Here is a 20,130-nt window from a genome sequence, read left to right on the forward strand (position 1 = left end):
GGCTCTCTGCAATACTTGATTCTGGTGGCATTCTAATGTCAAATATGTATAATTATTGGTGGAGTTAGTGGCTCTTTTTGGCCGATTCATTAGAAGACCCATTTGTTTATGATTCAAAGTATAGTAGTCATTATTTTTATGCAGCCAGAGGTGACAAAGCAATGCAAAATGGTAAATGGACTGCAAGGACACTTCAACACTTGGTCTGGGGGAGCCAGGGGTTTTAACCACCAACCTTCCGGTTTGTAGACAACCTACATGAACCATTGAGCCACTGCCGCCCCCAATATGTTTTACTTTAGAATTTCATGACCTTTTAAAATTCATAACAAGATCTGTAGAATGCCTAATGACTGGATGACTGCACAGTGTCTGTAATATATACTAAAAGATGTACTTTTCCGCATGGCCCAAACTAGCCCAGAGAAAGTCACACCCATTCTGGAACTGTGTGTATGACAGAGCTACTTTATGTACACAACAGAGGTCTGGTTGGATGCTGCTTCCCTCCTGCCTTAATGAGCACTTTTTCTCTCTCACACACACACACACACACACATGCACGTGCACACCCACCTACACGCATTCATGGATTCTCAAACAGAGGTAGATCACAACAGCACTGTAGGGAGCAACCATCAGGGCAAGTCTGAAATGTCACCTCACAGGGAAGTAGAGAGAGAGAGAGAGAGAGAGAGAGAGAGAGAGAGAGAGAGAGAGAGAGAGAGAGAGAGAGAGAGAGAGAGAGAGAGAGAGGTGGTCGAGTGTGTTGGGGGGATGTGTTGTAGTATTGCAGTGCTAAAGAAGGCAGGGCCATGTGACTCCATTACTCCATTCCCCTGGGCTTTTTGAATATTGGAAAATTAGAAGGAGAGAGAGAATGTGTTGGTTTATGTGAAAAGACGGTATAGCTGGAGGAGGAGGGGTTTAGAGGCTAATGGAAGAATCCAAGATGGAGTGAAAACCTTTCATTTCCACATTGGTCCCAGTTGATTTATCCTGGTTTAGCGCTGGTTTAGTACTGGTCTTGCTGGTGGAACAGGGAAATTCTGGTCAGCTATCATAATAATTATGATTGGCTAAAGCAGGCTTGCTTGTTAAAGAATTCGTGCGCCTATCTTTGTCATCATTTACATTTCTTTCATACGTGGAACAAAAAGTATTTTTTGTCAAAATTCTCTTTATAATAAAATTAAAGCGAACAGTGAAACATTTGTCCATAGTGACACTGATTTGTGTGACTTTATTGGTCTTTAAATTGTTTTTTTTTTTTAAGAAATTTATACTTTTATTTAGCAAAGATGCATTGGTTTGATCAAGAGTAACAGTAAAGTACTTTATAATGTTATAAAAGAGTTATAATTCATGTATAAGCTGTTCTTTTAAACTTTCTATTAATCCTAAAAAAAATTATCATGGTTTCCACAAAAATAAATGTTGATAATAAAAAGAAATGTTGCAGCAAATCAGCATATTAGAATGATTTCTGAAGGATCGTGCGACACTGAACAATGGAGTAAAGATGCAGAAAATACAACTTTGTCATCAACAGGAATAAATTAATTTTAAAATATATATTAAAATATATATTAAAATTATATATTAAAATAAGACACTTATTTTAACTGTGATAATATTTCACAACATTTGTGTTCTACTGTATTTTTGATCAAAGCATAAAATACGTATTTTTGAGAAATGTATTTTTAGTGTAAGATAGAAAGCAAGCCTGACAGGTTAGAAACAATGTAAGGTGAATAAATTATGATTTTTTTATTTGAGTGTTCTGTCCCTTTAAGAAGACTAGAAGGGTCATCAACATACCAGCATCCAAAACACACCATTTGCTAGATACCAGCAGTGCTTGTCTATTCAACTGGGAACAAGTGAAAGTAGAAATGAAGAGGAGGAGGGGAGCAAAACTGGAACATGAAGGACAAAGGTGGAAGGAAGGCGAGAGAAAGAGAATGAGAACGAGGGAAATGTAAAGGAGCGGGACAAGGGTGTGTGTGTGTGTGTGCTTTCGTTAGCTGCTGCAGTAGCCTGCTTTTCACTACTGCAGATGATCAATCAACTAGCCCTGCTTTTAAACATGAGCAGATCTTCAGACACACAAACAGCTGCAAAACTGAACATGGCTAGTCATTAACTACATCCTCAATACATATTTTTACTCACCATCGACTTCTGTGTGTGCATGTTGGACACATTTGTAAGCCGGAAGCGAGTGATCCTGCTTTTTTTCTCTCTCTCTTTTTGTCCAGTAGAATTTTATTGTGAATTATTATTGATTTGTTTTTGGTAACACTGTATTTTACATTGTTCATGTTACATGTACTTATAATAATAAAATGTATTATGCATAATTACATGCAACTAACCCTAACTATATACAGTACATAATATGTAGTTAATTAATATCACTCAGTACTTAAATATATATTTACACTATAACAAAGACACTTTAAAATAAAGTAACCATTTACTGTATTTCTTTATTTTAGTTTTAAGCGCAAAAACTTATGTTTGTCACTGGATACAAAAAGTAAAAAAAGTTCATTGCCAATTTTTATCTTACAATTCAAACGTTTTTCTCATAATAAAAAGAAGTCAGAATTGAAAGATATACATTAATAGAATTGCAAGATTTTACTGGCAATTTGAAGAAGTAAAGCACAATCTTATTGTAACAATGGTGAAATAAAAAGTCATGATTACCTTTTTTTCCTTTTTATTTCATGGTGGAAACAACAACAGAAAAAGTATTGCGAGATATCAACTCAGAACTGTATGAAAAACAGTCAGAAGTTTGAGTTGCAGATAACCTTTTTTAAAAGCTTCCATATTTAACCATTTTTATATTTTTTACCATTTAATTTAATTAACATTTACTAAATGATTATTTACTAAAATATAAACATTTACTGATATTTTTCTAACACAGGCCCATTCTTTTAGACCAGTGGTTCCCAACCTTTTTCAACTCGCGGCCCACACAACCACACACATATGTTTGCGCGGCCCAAAAAATTTACCGGCCCCCGCTATTGTTGGGTTAATAACTTAGTACTCAGAAGCTAGATTGTTAACTGTATTTATTGAATGAACTAGGGCTGTGCGATATTAAAAAAAAAAAAAAAACCTACCGCGAAAACCAGACGTGCTTGCTCAGATACACGCTGCTCTGCGTGGAGAGAGTGTGCACACTTAAAACGTGTCTCCTCTCACTTAAACTGCGTCCTGTAGGCTCACAACTCTCTCTATGCTCATGTGTTAGATATTAATTATTTTCGCACGTTTTTATTTCTAGCCTTTTACCGCTTGCAATGTGAACGCTCTGATCCATTAACATGGGCTCGGAAAAAAGGCGCATTACAGACAGTGTGTGAATCTGCAGCTAGGCATATGCCCAGTCTGTTCTGTTCTCGCGCTAGGCGCAATGCATTCTGTTTGGATCGGATAGCATACTACGGGAGGTCAGGGCCACGGAAAATCGTGCTATAAAGAGATTTAGAAATCGTTCATGCTCAAATCGTGATTTTATGACGATTTCTTTAAATCGCACAGCCCTAGAATTGACTGGAAATGAACAGAAAAAAATTGGCGGCCCACCTGCAATACCACCACGGACCACAGGTTGAAAAACACTATTTTAGACCATTTATTTTTCTATTTTGAGTGACCCAGTGGCATATGAACAATCCGAATAACATATTAGGTTTATTTAATCAAAATTTTGTGATGCAATGTTTTCAGTAGTCCTGATTTAATGACAGGCAGTAAACTACAGTAGGATTACTGCTTACTGCTTGCACAGTTGTATGGTCCACAGCCAACATTACCAGCTGGCAGAGGCTTTTTCTTGGTTTTAAAGTTGGTTCACAGATCCAGTTCTTCCCTCATACTGCAGTCATGGAAAACAAACTCTTTAAATATGATTATCTATTTCTAAAAGTGTGGGGTAATGTCAGTTATAATGCTTCAATATACTATCTATAACTGATATAATGAAAACTGGCTGCTATGCAAGTGTTAGATTGTTTCAGCCTTTCGACTTCTGAGAAATCTGAGTTGCTTTGTCTTTGAATAGAATATAGAACTTCTATTTGATTTAGTCTTAAAATAATTACCAGGATATTGGACACTTATTTCATTTCATCGTCCCTTCTCTCATGCTTAGATGTTTAGGCGTGGTCATCTATTTTTTTTTCATTGTCTGAAATTGTCTTTAGTGTCAGTTGAATGCGAATGTTGGTTCCGACAAGGGCTGCGGTTGCAATACTCCCCTGAGTGCCTCTCCATCATCTCCAAAACACTAGTTCTACATTTTAGTTTCACTTCGCAGATTTTACATCATAACGCCAATGAAGCTTGACAGCAGAGTGACATGCTCTCATGACCTCTGAGCAGAATTTGCTACTGGTCACTGGTCACAGCGGACAGTCTGAAAGAGCTCATGTTGAATCTGCATTTAAGTAATTGACAAACAACAACATGAACTTGTTTTTTTTTTTTTTTACATCATGAATTTCTTAAAAATATGCAAATATGAATAATACTATACTAATTCTAGTATTACTATTAGTTCATTTCAATATATTTCAGTATTTAAAATAGTTGTTTTTAATTAAATCTGCACCATTTAGTACTACTTCTAGTTTGATATATGTATCAAAGCCCTCTCTCTCTCTCTCCCGCTAGAATTTTCATTATCGTTTATTATTTATTCTGTATTTAATATATAAAAATGTGAATAATACTTTGTTTTTTAAATTTTAAGTTGAACTTTTTTCCCCACACCATTTAGTACTACTTATTGTTTATCTAGTACTAATATACTAATTGGTAATTGTTAGTATAATATTTTCTGTGTGTGTGTAAAATAATTTAGGTTATTTATACTGTACAGTATATAATACACCCAAATATGAAAAAAATAGAATATAATTTTTCAGTTCATTTTTATATATTTTAGAATAAAAAAATGTGGTTGTTAATGAATTTTGCACCATTTAGTACCACTTCCATTTTGAACCAATACTGGTATTAGTTCTCTGTCATACTTTGTATTACCAGTGCCAGTGCTTGTGCATGTGTTGCCAATGTACAGTTCTTACTTGGCAGATTCCAGAGTCGTGACTGCGCTGGCTATTGGCTGCCTGCTCGGTGCCAATCTGTGACTTCACTACTGGCACATAGAGTGAAGAGAGACAAAGAGGAAGAGAGCGAGAGAGTGAGCGAGACCAAGAAAATAACACCATGGTTTAGTCTGTAGAAGATTTCTGTTTCTGGACACACCTTAGCGCTTCCATGCGCAGCTGTTTCCATAGCAATGTTATGTAATAAGAGAGAACCGTGGAAGGCCAGTGAAGAGACCACTCTCTCTGCTTTTATTCCTGCTTATATTTTACTCCCTATGGTTCGCCGTCTCCCTCAGTCTACACTCACATATAGTCACTTATTTGAATGTTATGGAGGAGAGGAATGTTTAATCATAAATATGGACCGAGTTGAGCAGCTACACTCGGCTGGAACGACATGGAACTGCATTCTGACACCTTAAAAAAAAATTTTAAGCATTGCATTTTGTGTGTTGCAATCCATTTAATGCATGCACCAGTCTAGTTTATGTTTAAAACAGTACACACTGTCTCCATGTTGTCAATGTACTCACTAAAAAAAAAAAAAAAAATACGATAAGCATTATGCTTAATTATGCATGTTATTTCAAATTTACTTTCATAATCCTATGGAATATATCAGTTTATGGAAGTAAAATCTGTTTCACAATCACTTCGAATAGCAATTTATACAGTATTGTTCAAATTTTTGGAGTTGATGGGGTTGATGTTTTTAACAGAAGCCTCTTATGCTCACCATGGGTGCATTTATTTTAGTCAAAACTGTGAATGATTATTTTCTATTTTAATATCTTTTAAAATGTAATGTATTCCTCTAATGGCAAAGCTGAATTTTCAGCATCATTACTCCAGTCTTCAGTGTCACATGATCCTTCAGAATTCATTCTAATATGCTGATTTGCTGCTTTTATGTATTTATTCCTATTTGTTTATATTTGTCATATACATTATATAATTTAATGACATTTTTTAAAAGCAGACTTAAACTATTATTAAGTATCTTGGCAGATCTTTTTTGTGTTTTTTCTTTCCTAAGGCATGAGTTAGAATCTGGTTTGCCTCTTACCCTGATCTTCTGCTTCTCCGCATCATTTCCTGTCCTCTCTCTAATATCACTAAGAGTTGCAGAAGGACTTAAAATAGCAGTGTGAGCGTCTGTGCTTGTGTCTACATGTGTCCAGGAAGTTATGTCTGAGTTAAAGGAACCATTTTGTCAACCGGACACCAGGTTAAAAGCGTGTTTCAAGAATAGATGCAATTTAAGTGAAGTGCGTGGATGTTAGAATATGTGTGTTTCAGGGTGTGTGTGTGTGGTTAATGTCTTTATGGAGGTGAAGGAAAGGATGTCTTTCTGTAAATGACTGCAGCACAGTAATGATAATGGAAGTTATGGCAGTGGTACAATATTCACACAGGTAGACAACCTCTATTTCTCATTCTCTTTCTCTCCACACACACGTCATGTTACACACATGGACATTCTGCTTCTGCTGTGTGTGCTGTGAAGTTGCTCTTTATCTTAAGAAAGGCTGGTTCCCACATAAGGACAGTTGGGAAGAACGACAGTAGAAAGTGAGAGAGAATGAGGTTTAGGCCGCCATGCTCTCAGTAATGGACGAAGACTGTGTGTGTGTGTGAGTGTGTGTGAAAGAGAGAGAGAGAGAGAGAGAGAGAGAGAGATTGAAAGACTGCACCAGTGTGTTCTGCAGTAGTAAAGGTTGGAATAGTTTTTCCATGTTTCTCTTACTGTCGTTTTTCAACACAAATGTAGCAGTGCAAGTGGGGACTAATAGGAAAAAGCATTTGTGGGGAAAAAAAGGTTGCAGTGGGGAAATGTAAGGATACGGAGGAAGCACGGGTGCTTGGTAACAAGGAATGGAGAGGATGAGAGGAGGGAGAGGGAGTGACCAGCAGTAGCAGTGGAAAGAAACAAATGAAATCTTTAGAATGGAAACTAAAATAAGATTTGTTATTTTTCTGTGCTTGCTAAAGTGTTCTGGATTAGGGTTAGTATTTTGGGTGCATTGCTATGGAGTTGGAGAAATATTCTATCTGTAAAAATTTTTTTTAAATTTATTATAAATAAGATTATAAGAGTAAGTTTTTGATAAATATAATTTTTAGTCTTTCTACTACAAGATGTCACATTTAATTCATGACTTGTCGTTTCTTTGTAATTCTTTGTGAAATTTACAAACAATTTCTGAGTGAAAAACTCCTCCAAGTAAATCCTACACCCAAAAATTGATATGACTTCGTCATATACATTTAAAGGAAATTTAAAGGGGCAATATGATGCGATTTACATTTTTCCTTTCTCTTTGGAGCGTTACAAGCTCTTGTTGTATGAATGATATCTGTAAAGTTGCAAAGACTCAAATCCAAAGAGATATTCTTTATCAAAGTCAAGACTCTGCCATGCCACCCTAAAATGGCTGATTCAAATACGCCCCATATATCTACGTCGCTATGTGGAAATATTTGCGTAATGACGCCCAAATGTTCACGCAAAGAAAGTCAGCGTGGTTTCAGTAACCGCAGTTAGTGTTGAGGCAGTCATGTCAGGGAGATGCTGTGTGTATCTGTGCGAAAGCAAAAGCACTTTATTTGGCCTTCTGAAAGTAGGTGCATTTAGGAACCTTTAAGATTACTTAGAACAGTATACTGCTCCCCAAATTGTGAATTTTACTCTTTTGAGGGGATATTTCTACTCTGAATATATAAAAACACATACATGTTTATCATTAATATGAATTTCTTCAAATGGATCACGATTTACTGAAACTTTTTTTGTTAACAACTTTTTATTGAATTTTCCTCTGTGAACAGTAATATAAAACAAAAAGCAACTGTGCAAATCTAGAACCCATCCCACCCCCTGGTAGACTTGAGTAGAGAAGAAAGATAATAAATAAATACATAAAGTAAAATAAATTAATAATAATAATAAATTTAGTAATATTAATAAATAAAATATAATAAAATAATATTTACAAACATTTTAGAAAAGCTGACACAACCTTAAAAGATGAATGCCATAGATTAACAGTTTTCACATTAGATCCATGTATTCGAGAAGTTGAGAGTTCCATCGAGATGATGTCCAACAAATAAAGCGCCCAGGTTCGTCTGTCCATTGTGTGAGGAGGATTCCAACGGTTGACTAGCAACTTTTTTGCTGCAGTGAGAGCAGCTAACAGTAAACATCTTTGTTGAACAGACAAGGTGAGGTCCCAAAAGTCATTCATGAAAAATGGCACGGAGTCAAACATATATCAGTACCCAACAAATAAGAAAGGTCCTGTGAGATCCGAGTCCAAAAAGGAGAGAGAGAGGGGCACTCCCATCCTTGCAAACAAAGATTGCACTTAGGAGAAGATGTCAGATTCACATGAAAATGTTTCATTGGAGTCAAGTTAACCCTATGCAGCAATTTCTAATGAATCATTTGGTGTTTAGGGTTTTTAACAATTTACTAAAACTTAAGATCAATCCATTAAGGCATTGTTGCTGAATAAAAGTATAAATTAATTGTATTATTTATTTAGCACATTTCTGTTCTGTAGCACAAATAGTGCAGGTCAAGTTACACTCCAATCTGTAGTGCCTTGAGTTAAAGACTAATTTAAATTCCATAACCTTAGATAAAAGAAACAATAAACGTATTGTCTGCATTAGCAGTGAATAAGACTCAGAAAGAAAGCAAAGTCAAGGAAGAAGAGAATACCATTAAGGAATGTATTATAAACACTAACAAATTATGTAATATCTTCTTCCCAGATGTGAAAATGAACCCTTTTAGCAGTCTGTAGCCGTGCTGATCAGATCAAACCCTCACACAGAAACCCGATATGAGAAGTTATCAAAAAAGAAATATTCCAGCACTTTGACGCAAACAAGAGGCCTATTTTGCAAATTCTGGTTCAAGATACAAGATTTGTGATAACAGATTCCTGTCGCACTCCCCAAACAAACACCCTCACGTACCGCACAAATGCACTGTATTCCCAGATGCACAGGCCTGAGTGTACAGATTGAATAATGCAGAGTTTCGGCTGCATATCAGCATGACCTAGATTCAGCTCGAATGGAAAGCTGGAGGAGTCCTGTGCCGTTTTATCGCAGAAACCGGTTGATCTCGCACACTGACAACATGAGCAACTCGTAGAGGACATGCTAATGAGGTTGAATTCATGTAGTCGACATAAACCGTGTGTAAGTGTGACACAGTGGTCAGTCAGAGAATCCTTTCCATACAGTATAAAAGATGGAGGGAATGGAGATCAATCGAAAGGGGACCCTTTATCTTTCACTTCTGGCCTGGTTGCTGCGGCAGTACCGAGATTCCATCAATGACAGGGGGTCTGTTGCTGCGGTAACGGTTATGAATGAGAGGAGGCTGGTAACCGTGGAGACTTTGTGGAAAAGGAATCGCCGGTTGCTATGGTGATGCCGTGAATGGGGAGAGACCTGGTGGCGTGATGTTGGAGAGAGGCTTCCACGATCGTCATCCTCATCTTCAATTTTTTTTTAAAGCAAATGAGCGAGACTAATCTATTCTTGGAAACATTCTTAAAGCGTTTACACACATGTATCTAAATGTATAATCAAACACATACATATATCCACATAAACTATAGTCAGTGTGTGCCATTCACTTACTTCTACAAGACGTAGTCACCCTTTCTCAGGAAATACTCTCACCTCGAAATCATTTTACATATGTGTGTTATGACATGTCTTTTGAAAGCTCTTGTTTTCAGATTATTATGTGTGACGTTACAAAAACAAAGACCTACAGGGCAATAGAGGAGAGAAGGAGTGTGTAGGGACAGTAAAAAGAAAACCACTTTCCATCAATGTGTGTACTCTGATTGATTGTCAGGTTTTCCCCAACAGACGGAGGCCTTGTCGCTCCTGTGAATCCCTCGCTCCCTTCCTCTATCTCACCCTGTCATCGTCTTCTCCCTGGGGCCGAGGGACTTTCTCTTTCCCTTTACCTCTCTCCATTGCTCTGTCATTCTCAGGGATAACTGTGTTTCTTTCAGTCTGTCCACTCCAGAGTTGACCAAATCACACTTTATTCCCTTCACAGGACTCTGTACCACCCTATTTTGTTATTTGTCCAACTGACAACTGAATAGCACTGCGCTTAAATAAAAAACACATCTTAAACAAACAGCTGCATCTGGATAACAATAGTATATTTATTGTTATTTTTATGGGCAAGCATCACTCACACTCACATGTTCTTCTGAAAATATAAAAATGTAATTTAAAGTTTCATTTATCAATAAATTTCACTATTTCTGTCTTGGTCAGTAAGTGTTAATGCTGTGTTCAAAATAACATCCTGTTACCTGCAAAAGAAATTTTCTTTGACTGTTTACAACAAAGAGTTCAAATAGATGTGGACAGGGCCGCTTTTCTATTCTAACCCGGGTGCAGGGTCTGCAGCCTCTCTTCAAACATCTGCACGCATACACACACTCTCACTGTCTCTTTCCCTTTCCATCTGTCTCAAACTTGCACACACTCTCTCCTTCTTTCGCACACACACACACGTCAGTCCACTGTTCCATCAAATTTACCGCAAGCCTTTTAGTGTGTAGAAGGATATCAGCGCAGTCAGCGGTGCTCTGTTATCCCGACTGCACTTACTGTACATAAAGTGTTCTTCAATGCCAGACCTGGAGGCAGTTTATTCCTTCCCGCATCTAATTTTCCACTGTTCCACGAAATAAAGTGTAAACTGATATTATATCAGCAGCCAAAGCACATTAGTCCTGATCTCAAATCAGTTCTTTAAGTGTCAAATGTATATTTGCACCTGGCTTGGGCTTATTGATCATGCAAGATGGGTCATAAATATGTGTATTTGTTATGTGAGACTGTAGATATGTGTAAATGAATTACTGAGAGTTTTATCCAAATACTTTGTCTAAGCTGGGTTTGTTCAAAGAGGGAACAGTCTGCTGTTCTGTGATCAAGTTTTCCATTTAGGCTTGGTTGTGAATATTTGAGACAGATCCTTATGGGTTATTACAGAGTGTTGGCGCCATCTCAACTTCATTCTCAAAAGATTATTGTACCATGTGACATCATAAAATAACTAATATAATTCTGATCATTGATCGAGTAAGTCACAGTGTTCTTGCCAATTGAACGGACTAACAGGAAGTACAGAAAAAGCAGAAGACATTAGAGAATGAGTCAGGAGGCGAGTTTGCTGCATTCTGTCCAGTCTCGCACAAGTCCATCCATTCTTGCTATTTTCTTTTAGCTTACGTAGGTGTTTGCTGCATGTGATGGCAGAGCAGTTAAAGGCCTATTGACTGAGCCATTGGCTGCCACTTTATATCATAACATCTAATGAATGAGCTCTTAGAACACTGGCATCGCTGCATGTACAGGCAACATCAAAACAGAATGCAAAAGTGATGGAAAAAGAGTTCTTTATAATTAGTTATATATATATATATATATATCATTAGTCTTAGATCATTAGTATTTCCACCAACAAGTTATTTTTCTATCTTTTGCTGTTGTGTGTCAGTGGGAAATATCAGTTTACATTTGCAAACATTCTTTTGGCCGTTAATTGCAGTAATCCAGTGAGATTTTTGTTTGCACAAGGAGTCTGACAACAGTCAGTTCTCCACACAGAGATCTGATCTCATCATCATCCAGTCCGTCTGGGATTACATGAAGAGACAGAAATAACTGAGGCAGACTAAATCCAGAAGAACTGTGGCAATGTCTCCAAGATGCTTGAAGAAACCTACAAGGCTACAGTACTGTGAAAAGTTTTAGGCACTTATGTAAAAATGCTGTAATGTGAGGATGCTTTCAAAAAATAATGTCACAAATAGATTTTATTTGTCAATTAACTTCAGTTAACTAAATCAAATCAACATTTGGTGTGACCACCCTTTTTCGTTTGAAACTGTTTTTGTCCTAGGCACACTTGCACATAGTTTTTCAGGGAGCTTTGCAGGTAGGTGTCTTAAAGTGTCTTGAAGATGTTGCCACAGTTTTTCTGGATTTGTAATCCAATATAAACTGGATGATAATAATCTCGCTGGATTATTATAATTTATATGTATACAACACATGTAATATGTAAATGTATATATGGGCACACATAGGTATGTACAACTATATGAATGTGCATGCTTATATATGAGTTTATTTAGTTATATAATGTCTAATTATATATATATATATATATATATATATATATATATATATATATATATATATATATATATATATATATATATATATATATATATATATATATATATATATATATATATATTGTATAAGAGGGATACAGGACCCTGACCAAATGTGCTACCACACAGATGCACACATATACTCACACACTCACATTTAAAGATCAGATGATCAGACCAGTGTGTGATGTGAGAACAGAGCAGTGTCTGATCAATTATTTACCTGTGATTGACCTCTTCTTAGGATAACGTGTCTGCTTGTGCCTGTACTTTGCTGTTGCTAAATGACAAAATTTAGGACATATGGAGATGGAAAAATTGGTGATACACAGAAGGCTCTATACAAATGGAAGAGCAGAAAATAGATTAAATCTGCTGTTGTATAATTCACTTTAATGGCATTTAGTACAACTGTCTCCTTTCTTTCTGTTTCTCCTCCAGTATCCTGTCCTCCGTGGGGTCAGAATTAGACCTGCGGACATTGCGAGCAGTCAGAGTGTTGCGGCCCCTAAAACTGGTGTCAGGAATTCCAAGTGAGTGTTCTGTCTGTCTGAGTTTATCAATGTATGTAAGTGTTCTTTGCAAGACATACAATAGTGCCATTACTCTCCAGGCCTGCAGGTGGTGCTGAAGTCTATTATGAAGGCTATGATTCCACTACTGCAAATTGGCGTGCTCTTATTCGTGGCCATCCTTATGTTTGCCATCATTGGCCTGGAGTTCTACATGGGCAAATTCCACCAAACCTGCTTCGACAGTATCACAGGTGCGTTTGTCTTAAAGGCAAACAAAAAACAGTTGACCTTTGAAATTGTATGCCTTTTACAAAACCCTGTGCATTTACATTATCCAGGTGAGATGGCTGATGAACAGCCCTGTGGTAAGGAATTTCCCGCTCGAGTGTGTCAGAATGGGTCGGTGTGTGATGTGTACTGGCTTGGGCCAAACTATGGCATCACACAGTTTGACAACGTCCTCTTTGCCGTGCTCACTGTTTTCCAGTGCATCACCATGGAGGGTTGGACTGACATGCTTTATTACGTAAGAGTTAAAGGCGATGATTTAACTATGATTCTGTTTTTTTGATTCTAGATGATAATTTTGGTAAATGTGGATATATTACAGAGTAATGATGCCTTAGGGAGTGCTTGGAACTGGATGTACTATGTTCCTCTCATCATCATCGGATCCTTCTTCATGCTTAATCTGGTTTTGGGTGTCCTCTCGGGGTAAGATCTATCTGTCTTTTTATTTATTTCTCTATCCATCTATCTATCTATCTATCTATCTATCTATCTATCTATCTATCTATCCGTCCGTCCGTCCGTCCGTCCGTCCGTCCGTCTGTCTGTCTGTCCTCTATCCATCCATCCATCCATCCATCCATCCATCCATCTATCTATCCATCCATCCATCTGTCAGTATCGTTTGTGTCAGTCTATTTAAATAGCTCTTGTTCTGTCATTCTGTCATTATTTTAGGTTTTGCTAATTATTTTATCTGTCGTTCTTTTGCTCGTTTTTCTTTTGTTCTATCTGTGTATCTTATGTTGTTCTGTCTGTTTGTCTATCTGTTTATTGTTCTATAATTATATCTCTCTCTCTTTATTGTTCTGTTACATCTTTTGTTCTATCTATTGTTTCATCCACCCTTCATTAGTAGAAATGAATGTTGAAAGTTTAGAAAGTTGCTAACTATACAGCTATCTTTCTGCCCTCCTGTCTGTCTTCCCCGCCTAAAACCCCACCTCTGCCCCCGAAGTGAGTTTGCCAAAGAAAGAGAGCGTGTGGAGAACAGGAGCGAGTTCCTCAAGCTCAAACGTCAGCAGCAGATTGAGAGAGAGCTCAATGGATATCTGGAGTGGATCTGTAAAGCAGGTATGTGCATAAAACACGTAAACAAATGTATACATAAAAATTAATTTCCTGCAAAATGTCATGACTAGTTTTGGACCTGTTGGTGTTTTTGCATAAAGAAGATTCGAGTGAAAATACTGGAAACTTAAAATCGTGTATGAATAAAGCATTTTTCAATGCTCTTTTTACAGAAGAAGTCATACTCGCAGAGGACGACGATGGCACCGGTAACAATATAGATGTTCCTGTTTTGCGCTTTTCCCATTTAATGACTAAAATGCAGTAATTATTCACAGTGAATGTGTTTGTGTGAAGGATCTCGCCGCAGGCCCATCATAAAGAAAAACAAAGCTGACCTGTTAAATCCAGAAGGAGTAGAGGACCACATGGGAGATGCAGTTGGTAAGAATCATTCAGATCCTAAGGAAGTCAACTCATTTCATGAATTAAAATGTTTCTTTCTTTTCTATGTGTGTATATTCTTAGGCTCACCTTTTGCTCGTGGGAGCATAAAGAGTGGAAAGGGAGATGGGACCGCATTTAGCAAGAAAGAGCGACGTCTTCGCTTCTTCATTCGAAAGATTGTAAAGACTCAGGCGTTCTACTGGACTGTCCTCAGCCTGGTGGGACTCAACACACTGTGTGTGGCTGTGGTACACTACGATCAGCCCGAACTACTGTCGGACTTCCTCTGTGAGTTGTTTGTTTTTACATGTGTTATTATGGGAGACGTCAAATCTGGTCTGGAGGCCCATTCTCCATTTCATTCCTCAAATAGTTCTTGGATTTCTAACACCCTCTGTTTCCTTTTCTCCCACTTTCTCTTTCTCTTTTTCTACAGATTATGCTGAGTTCATTTTCCTAGGCCTCTTTATGTCAGAGATGCTGATTAAGATGTACGGACTGGGGACGCGCCCTTATTTCCACTCCTCTTTCAACTGTTTCGACTGTGCCGTGAGTGCCCTTCTCTCTTGGCCCATTTAAAGTCTCACTTTCCCTCTCTTTTGCTATTTTCTCTCTGCCTCTGGTTTGAACCTCTTCAAGCCGCTGACCTACATTAGATCCAGACTTGAAGTCCTTGTTAGCCAGTCCTCAGAGTGTTCCTTATTTGTTTTGGGATTTGGCTGTGTGCGTGTTTCAGGTCATCGTTGGCAGCATATTTGAGGTGCTCTGGGCCATGGTCAAACCGGGGACGTCCTTTGGAATCAGCGTGTTACGAGCTCTCCGACTGCTTAGGATCTTCAAAGTCACCAAGTGCGTTCCGGTGCTTTAATTTATCCTCTGTGTCGTCCGTCACAAAGTTTTGTCAGTTTTTGTGTTGTGCTCTTTTTTGGATCTGAAGCGAGTACCAGTTGATTTTTCATGTCTTCGGTTGGGTTTTAGATAGGAAGGATAGTTTTCACCTCATACCTGTGGAAAAAATGTTATGCACAATGTTCATGCTGTTCTTTTCCTTATAGTGAAAGTTAATTGAGACTGGGGCTGTATTGTTCTAAAAATAACAAAAAAGGATCACGAAAGCACAGAACCAGTAGTCCAAACACTATATTTTATGTCTTCTAAAGCAACACAATAGATTTTGTGAAGAAAAGACTTCTACAAATCTGAGGAATATGTTCTAAATTTTCATTTTTTTGTGAACTATTTGTATAAAAATGCCATTGTTTCTTAACTATTTTTAATACTAGATTTCTTACTCTCTTTTATTTTCAGATACTGGGCATCTTTGCGTAATCTGGTAGTGTCGCTTCTGAACTCCATGAAGTCCATTATCAGTTTACTTTTCCTTCTCTTCCTCTTCATCGTGGTCTTTGCTCTTCTCGGGATGCAGCTGTTCGGTGGACAGTCAGTATAGATTTACATCCTGCTGCCAACACTTTATTCAACTTCTCAGTTAGATCACATGACCAATCACAATGCATAACAACACAATTTGATGTTTACTTTTTTGCCAGGTTTAACTTTGAGCAAGGCACTCCTCCCACAAACTTTGATACGTTCCCTGCTGCCATTATGACAGTGTTTCAGGTAGACTGGTTATGTTTGACAATAGATCATGTAGAGATAAAGAAAATAGCTCATTTTACTTAAACTAGCTTATGTGTGTGCGGATCATATATGCATGGAGTTCTGTTTTATGTGCATTTCTCAGATTCTAACCGGAGAGGATTGGAATGTAGTGATGTATGACGGGATTAAGTCTCAGGGAGGGGTGGACAAAGGAATGATCTTCTCCGTATTCTTCATTGTCCTAACACTCTTTGGCAACTGTATCCTTCTTAACCCCAAAGAATCACATAATCAATATATGATCAAATGTCAAAATATATAAGGGATATAAGGGAAATATCAATATGTTATTTCTTTCAAATATACTTGCTATTCATTTTTGACTAATTTTGAATATGATTTGAGAGTTCCAGATATGTATATTTAGCACTCTTGTGTCGTGGTAACAGGATCTAAGACGCACATAATAAAACACAAGCCTTGTCTTTGTAAAGTTGTTTCTTAACTCTAACCTCTCAGACACACTACTGAATGTATTCTTGGCTATCGCTGTGGACAACTTGGCCAACGCTCAGGAACTAACTAAGGTTAAACACAGTTTCTCTGTCTAAGATACACCATTCATGTCAATTTCATGCAAAAAAAAAAATTATTGCCCAACAATTGTTTGCGGCTGTTGCTGCTGTATTTTTTGGGATTTTCTAGGATGAACAAGAAGAAGAGGAGGCCACAACACAAAAGATTGCTCTCCAGAAAGCGAAAGAAGTGGCGGAAGTGAGCCCGATGTCTGCTGCCAACCTGTCTATAGCTGTGTGAGTTACTCTACATGCTAGCTATCATCATCGTTACCTTTACACTTTTGTGCCACTAGCAAAGCATCACCAAACAATTACTATTGTTTAATTATTTATTTATTTATTTTTGCTAATGCCCAAAAGCAATAGCTTTTTCAAAAACCCACAAACCCTAGCAATGAAGCCATAACCAGTTTTCATTAATATTCATGATCAAAAGGTGAAATTCTTAAAAGACACCTCTGACACTCTGGGACACGTTAAAAACAATGAATATGTATATATATGAAAATGAGCCCTAATACACATTAATGTCAGAAACAGACATGTTATAGTTCACACTTTAACTTTATTACAGTAAGAGGCCATGCCTTATGTCGCATGAATTTGATCTGGTACTGTAGCTGGTTTAAATGCTTTTTGCCTAGCTTAGCTGTCAGCTTAACTTTATCATCGTATTTGAGTAAATCCACTCTAATTCACTTTTCAGCAGACTTGCTTAAACCTGCCTGATCATACAGTATGTAACACCCTTAGGATCATTTTCAGTTCTGTTCACTCAAAAATTAAAACAACAGACTTTGTTGTTCCAGATCCATATGACTTTATTTTCTTGCAAAGAATGCAAAAATAGATATTTTGCTGAACTAAGAAGCTCATTCCCTACATTTGTAAAGCAGACAGCAAACAAGCATACCCCAAAAAAGACCAAAAAGTACCATAAAATTATCATGAAAATGTATGTGATTGTGTTTTTTTATATATATAGACTGTATAAAAACATGGATGTAGTGTTTGTGATGTCACTCGTAGTTTTCTGAAGAGCACTTTTGAAGCTCAAAGTGGGCTGAGCGGGCCATCGCCATCTTGGAGGCGATTCACTCCCGGATCATTGAAAATGGGCAAAAAGGCGGGAGCTGGTTGCTAAAGCCACACCCACCTTGCTCGAAGGCATTGTCAGCAGCGGCAATCCACCTGTCACTCAAGTGACCACGCCCCTTAATTATGTAGAACTTTAATGCTTAGTAATATTTAAACGGATGAGTTAAAAAATTCACCCCCTCACAGATGTCATGAAGGGCAAATAATTTTTGGTTTTGAAGCCAAATTACTATCTACTGTCTACTATCATTACTGGAAACCATGATCAGCAGTGCAGTGATTGGCTGGCTGGAGAGACAGGAATGCAATGACATCATATATTTAAGATCAAAGAAACAGCCTAGTCAGCAAAATGACATAAAAGGTCTAATACATAAATCAAAAAATGAATGCTATTCCAAAAAAAAATTCACAATTTTTAGAATTTTACAGGCTTCCAATTGTTCAATGTCAAGAGTACTGCAATTAGCAATTCAATTAATTTTGCAGCGGATTTATGATACACGAATTTAATGATCCATCTTAAGACATAACTGTGTTTAAATTAACTGTGCATCATAAAACCATTTCGAGATTTGAAAAGTCTGAATCTCTTGCGATGGACCTAAGCCACCCATATAAAAGCTCACCATTCAAATTATTGCACGACTCAGACAAACTGCTAGTAATATGACTGCAATAAAATTATGCAATAAAAATAAAACATAATTATTCTTTCACAAATTAATCTCTCAATTAATAAAACTGGTCAAGTCTATTATAAATTGCACAACATAAAATCCAGTAAAATCTGAATAATCCACATATATTGATATTTTATAATAACTTTCATTAATAAATCAATAGAAAATATTATACTTTGTATAATGCGCAATAGCTCATTCGTTAATATATATTCAAATATCTGAAAACATGACATAATTTGCTTGTTAATGTTTCTATTAAACTTATGAAACATTACCTAATGATTAACAGATTCTTATTTAATGTAAATTAAAATTTTTACAAATCATTAAGTCATTAAACTTTTAATTCATATGATCATGCACATCTTGAAAATCTAAAAATTTTTATGTACAACACTTTCACTGCTATTGGTGTGAGGTATGGGTGAGGTAAGGGACATTTTTGGTGTTATGGGTAGGGTTAAGGGTTGGTTAAGGGGTCAACGGTGTACAGGGGTCAATTTGATTCCTAAAAGGGAATACAGTTCATTAATTTTTTATCAGATTGATTCAATAAATGATAAATTATTTATTTTCTCCTATTGATGTATGATTCAAGGAATATCCTGTTTAATTGCATACAGTAGTACACTAAAAAGTGTTGAGGCAATAAAAACATTTTTCATCCAAATTACAATGTAATGCATGATGTCTTTAGCAAGCATTTAGAAACTATGAACTTAGATAAACTTAACTAACAGTTAAAAGTCTAATGTCCATAAAGATCATAAAAGATTAGAAAATAAATGATGAATAGTTTTTTTTACTTTAGATTGGTGTCACGGGGTGACGAAAGGGAAGCGGAACTAAGTCCCGCCGGAATTTTGTGTTCCCCTCGGGACGGTGTCGCGGTAACACCGGTCCACTTCCGGGTTGCGCCCGATGTCGCAATAACAACGCTAATGACAGATTGACATCTGGTGTGGGGAGTTTGATGTGGCGATCTGTGAGAGGATTATGGAGGCGGAGTAACCACATAAAAACAGAAGTGCAGAGACCAAGAGAGGGTTGTGGATTCTTTTTTTGGTCGTTCGTTCTCCCGGCTATTCTTCCTGGTTGGCTTGCCCCCGTGTGTGGTTCTTCTCTTTGGACGTGTTCCCCTAGGAGAGGTGATCCTGGGTTTCAGGGGTGGGTGCAGTCTGGCTCGGCCCCCCCCCCCGACCTGTGACAGATTTGGCGTAGTCGGCAGGGTTTCACCTCGGGTTGAGCGACCAGGGATTCTCAGATGGCCGACGACGAGGCACTGGGGGCCCCACCCCGAGTCATGCCAGTGTTCATGGGAAACCCCTGGGTCCAGAAATATGGAGGAAATGAGTCAGAGGTGCGCCTCTCCGAATGGCGGGCTCAGATCGTATATCTGGCCGGGCTACAGGGACTGAGCGCGACCCAACAGCTACAGTTTGCCCTCAACTCCCTTGACGGGGAAGCGCGGCGGGAAGTCCAAGCCGCCCCCGAAGCTGTCCGAACCACCGCCCAGTCTGTGT

General features: G+C 37.6%; 1 protein-coding gene across 23 annotated transcripts in view; it reads left to right on the forward strand.

Annotated features, from left to right (window-relative positions):
- The window catches only part of LOC113055310 (voltage-dependent P/Q-type calcium channel subunit alpha-1A-like), a 118,308-nt gene that overhangs the window by 53,053 nt on the left and 45,125 nt on the right, over window positions 1–20,130 (forward strand). For 16 of the 23 annotated variants that reach the window (XM_026221528.1, XM_026221527.1, XM_026221515.1 and 13 more), the window contains exons 6-19: window positions 12,821–12,912; window positions 12,993–13,145; window positions 13,233–13,420; window positions 13,505–13,608; window positions 14,141–14,256; window positions 14,427–14,462; window positions 14,551–14,928; window positions 15,077–15,189; window positions 15,377–15,489; window positions 15,949–16,080; window positions 16,191–16,263; window positions 16,388–16,505; window positions 16,765–16,832; window positions 16,951–17,057. In XM_026221528.1, the coding sequence (XP_026077313.1) occupies window positions 12,821–12,912; window positions 12,993–13,145; window positions 13,233–13,420; window positions 13,505–13,608; window positions 14,141–14,256; window positions 14,427–14,462; window positions 14,551–14,928; window positions 15,077–15,189; window positions 15,377–15,489; window positions 15,949–16,080; window positions 16,191–16,263; window positions 16,388–16,505; window positions 16,765–16,832; window positions 16,951–17,057 (1,791 nt within the window). The remainder of the gene's footprint in view (window positions 1–12,820; window positions 12,913–12,992; window positions 13,146–13,232; window positions 13,421–13,504; window positions 13,609–14,140; window positions 14,257–14,426; window positions 14,463–14,550; window positions 14,929–15,076; window positions 15,190–15,376; window positions 15,490–15,948; window positions 16,081–16,190; window positions 16,264–16,387; window positions 16,506–16,764; window positions 16,833–16,950; window positions 17,058–20,130) is intronic. The other 7 variants (XM_026221523.1, XM_026221524.1, XM_026221526.1 and 4 more) reach the window with 1 other exon arrangement.

This window comes from Carassius auratus, chromosome 36 (genome assembly GCF_003368295.1).
Source record: "Carassius auratus strain Wakin chromosome 36, ASM336829v1, whole genome shotgun sequence".
In the NCBI taxonomy this organism is placed as follows: Eukaryota; Metazoa; Chordata; class Actinopteri; order Cypriniformes; family Cyprinidae; genus Carassius; species Carassius auratus.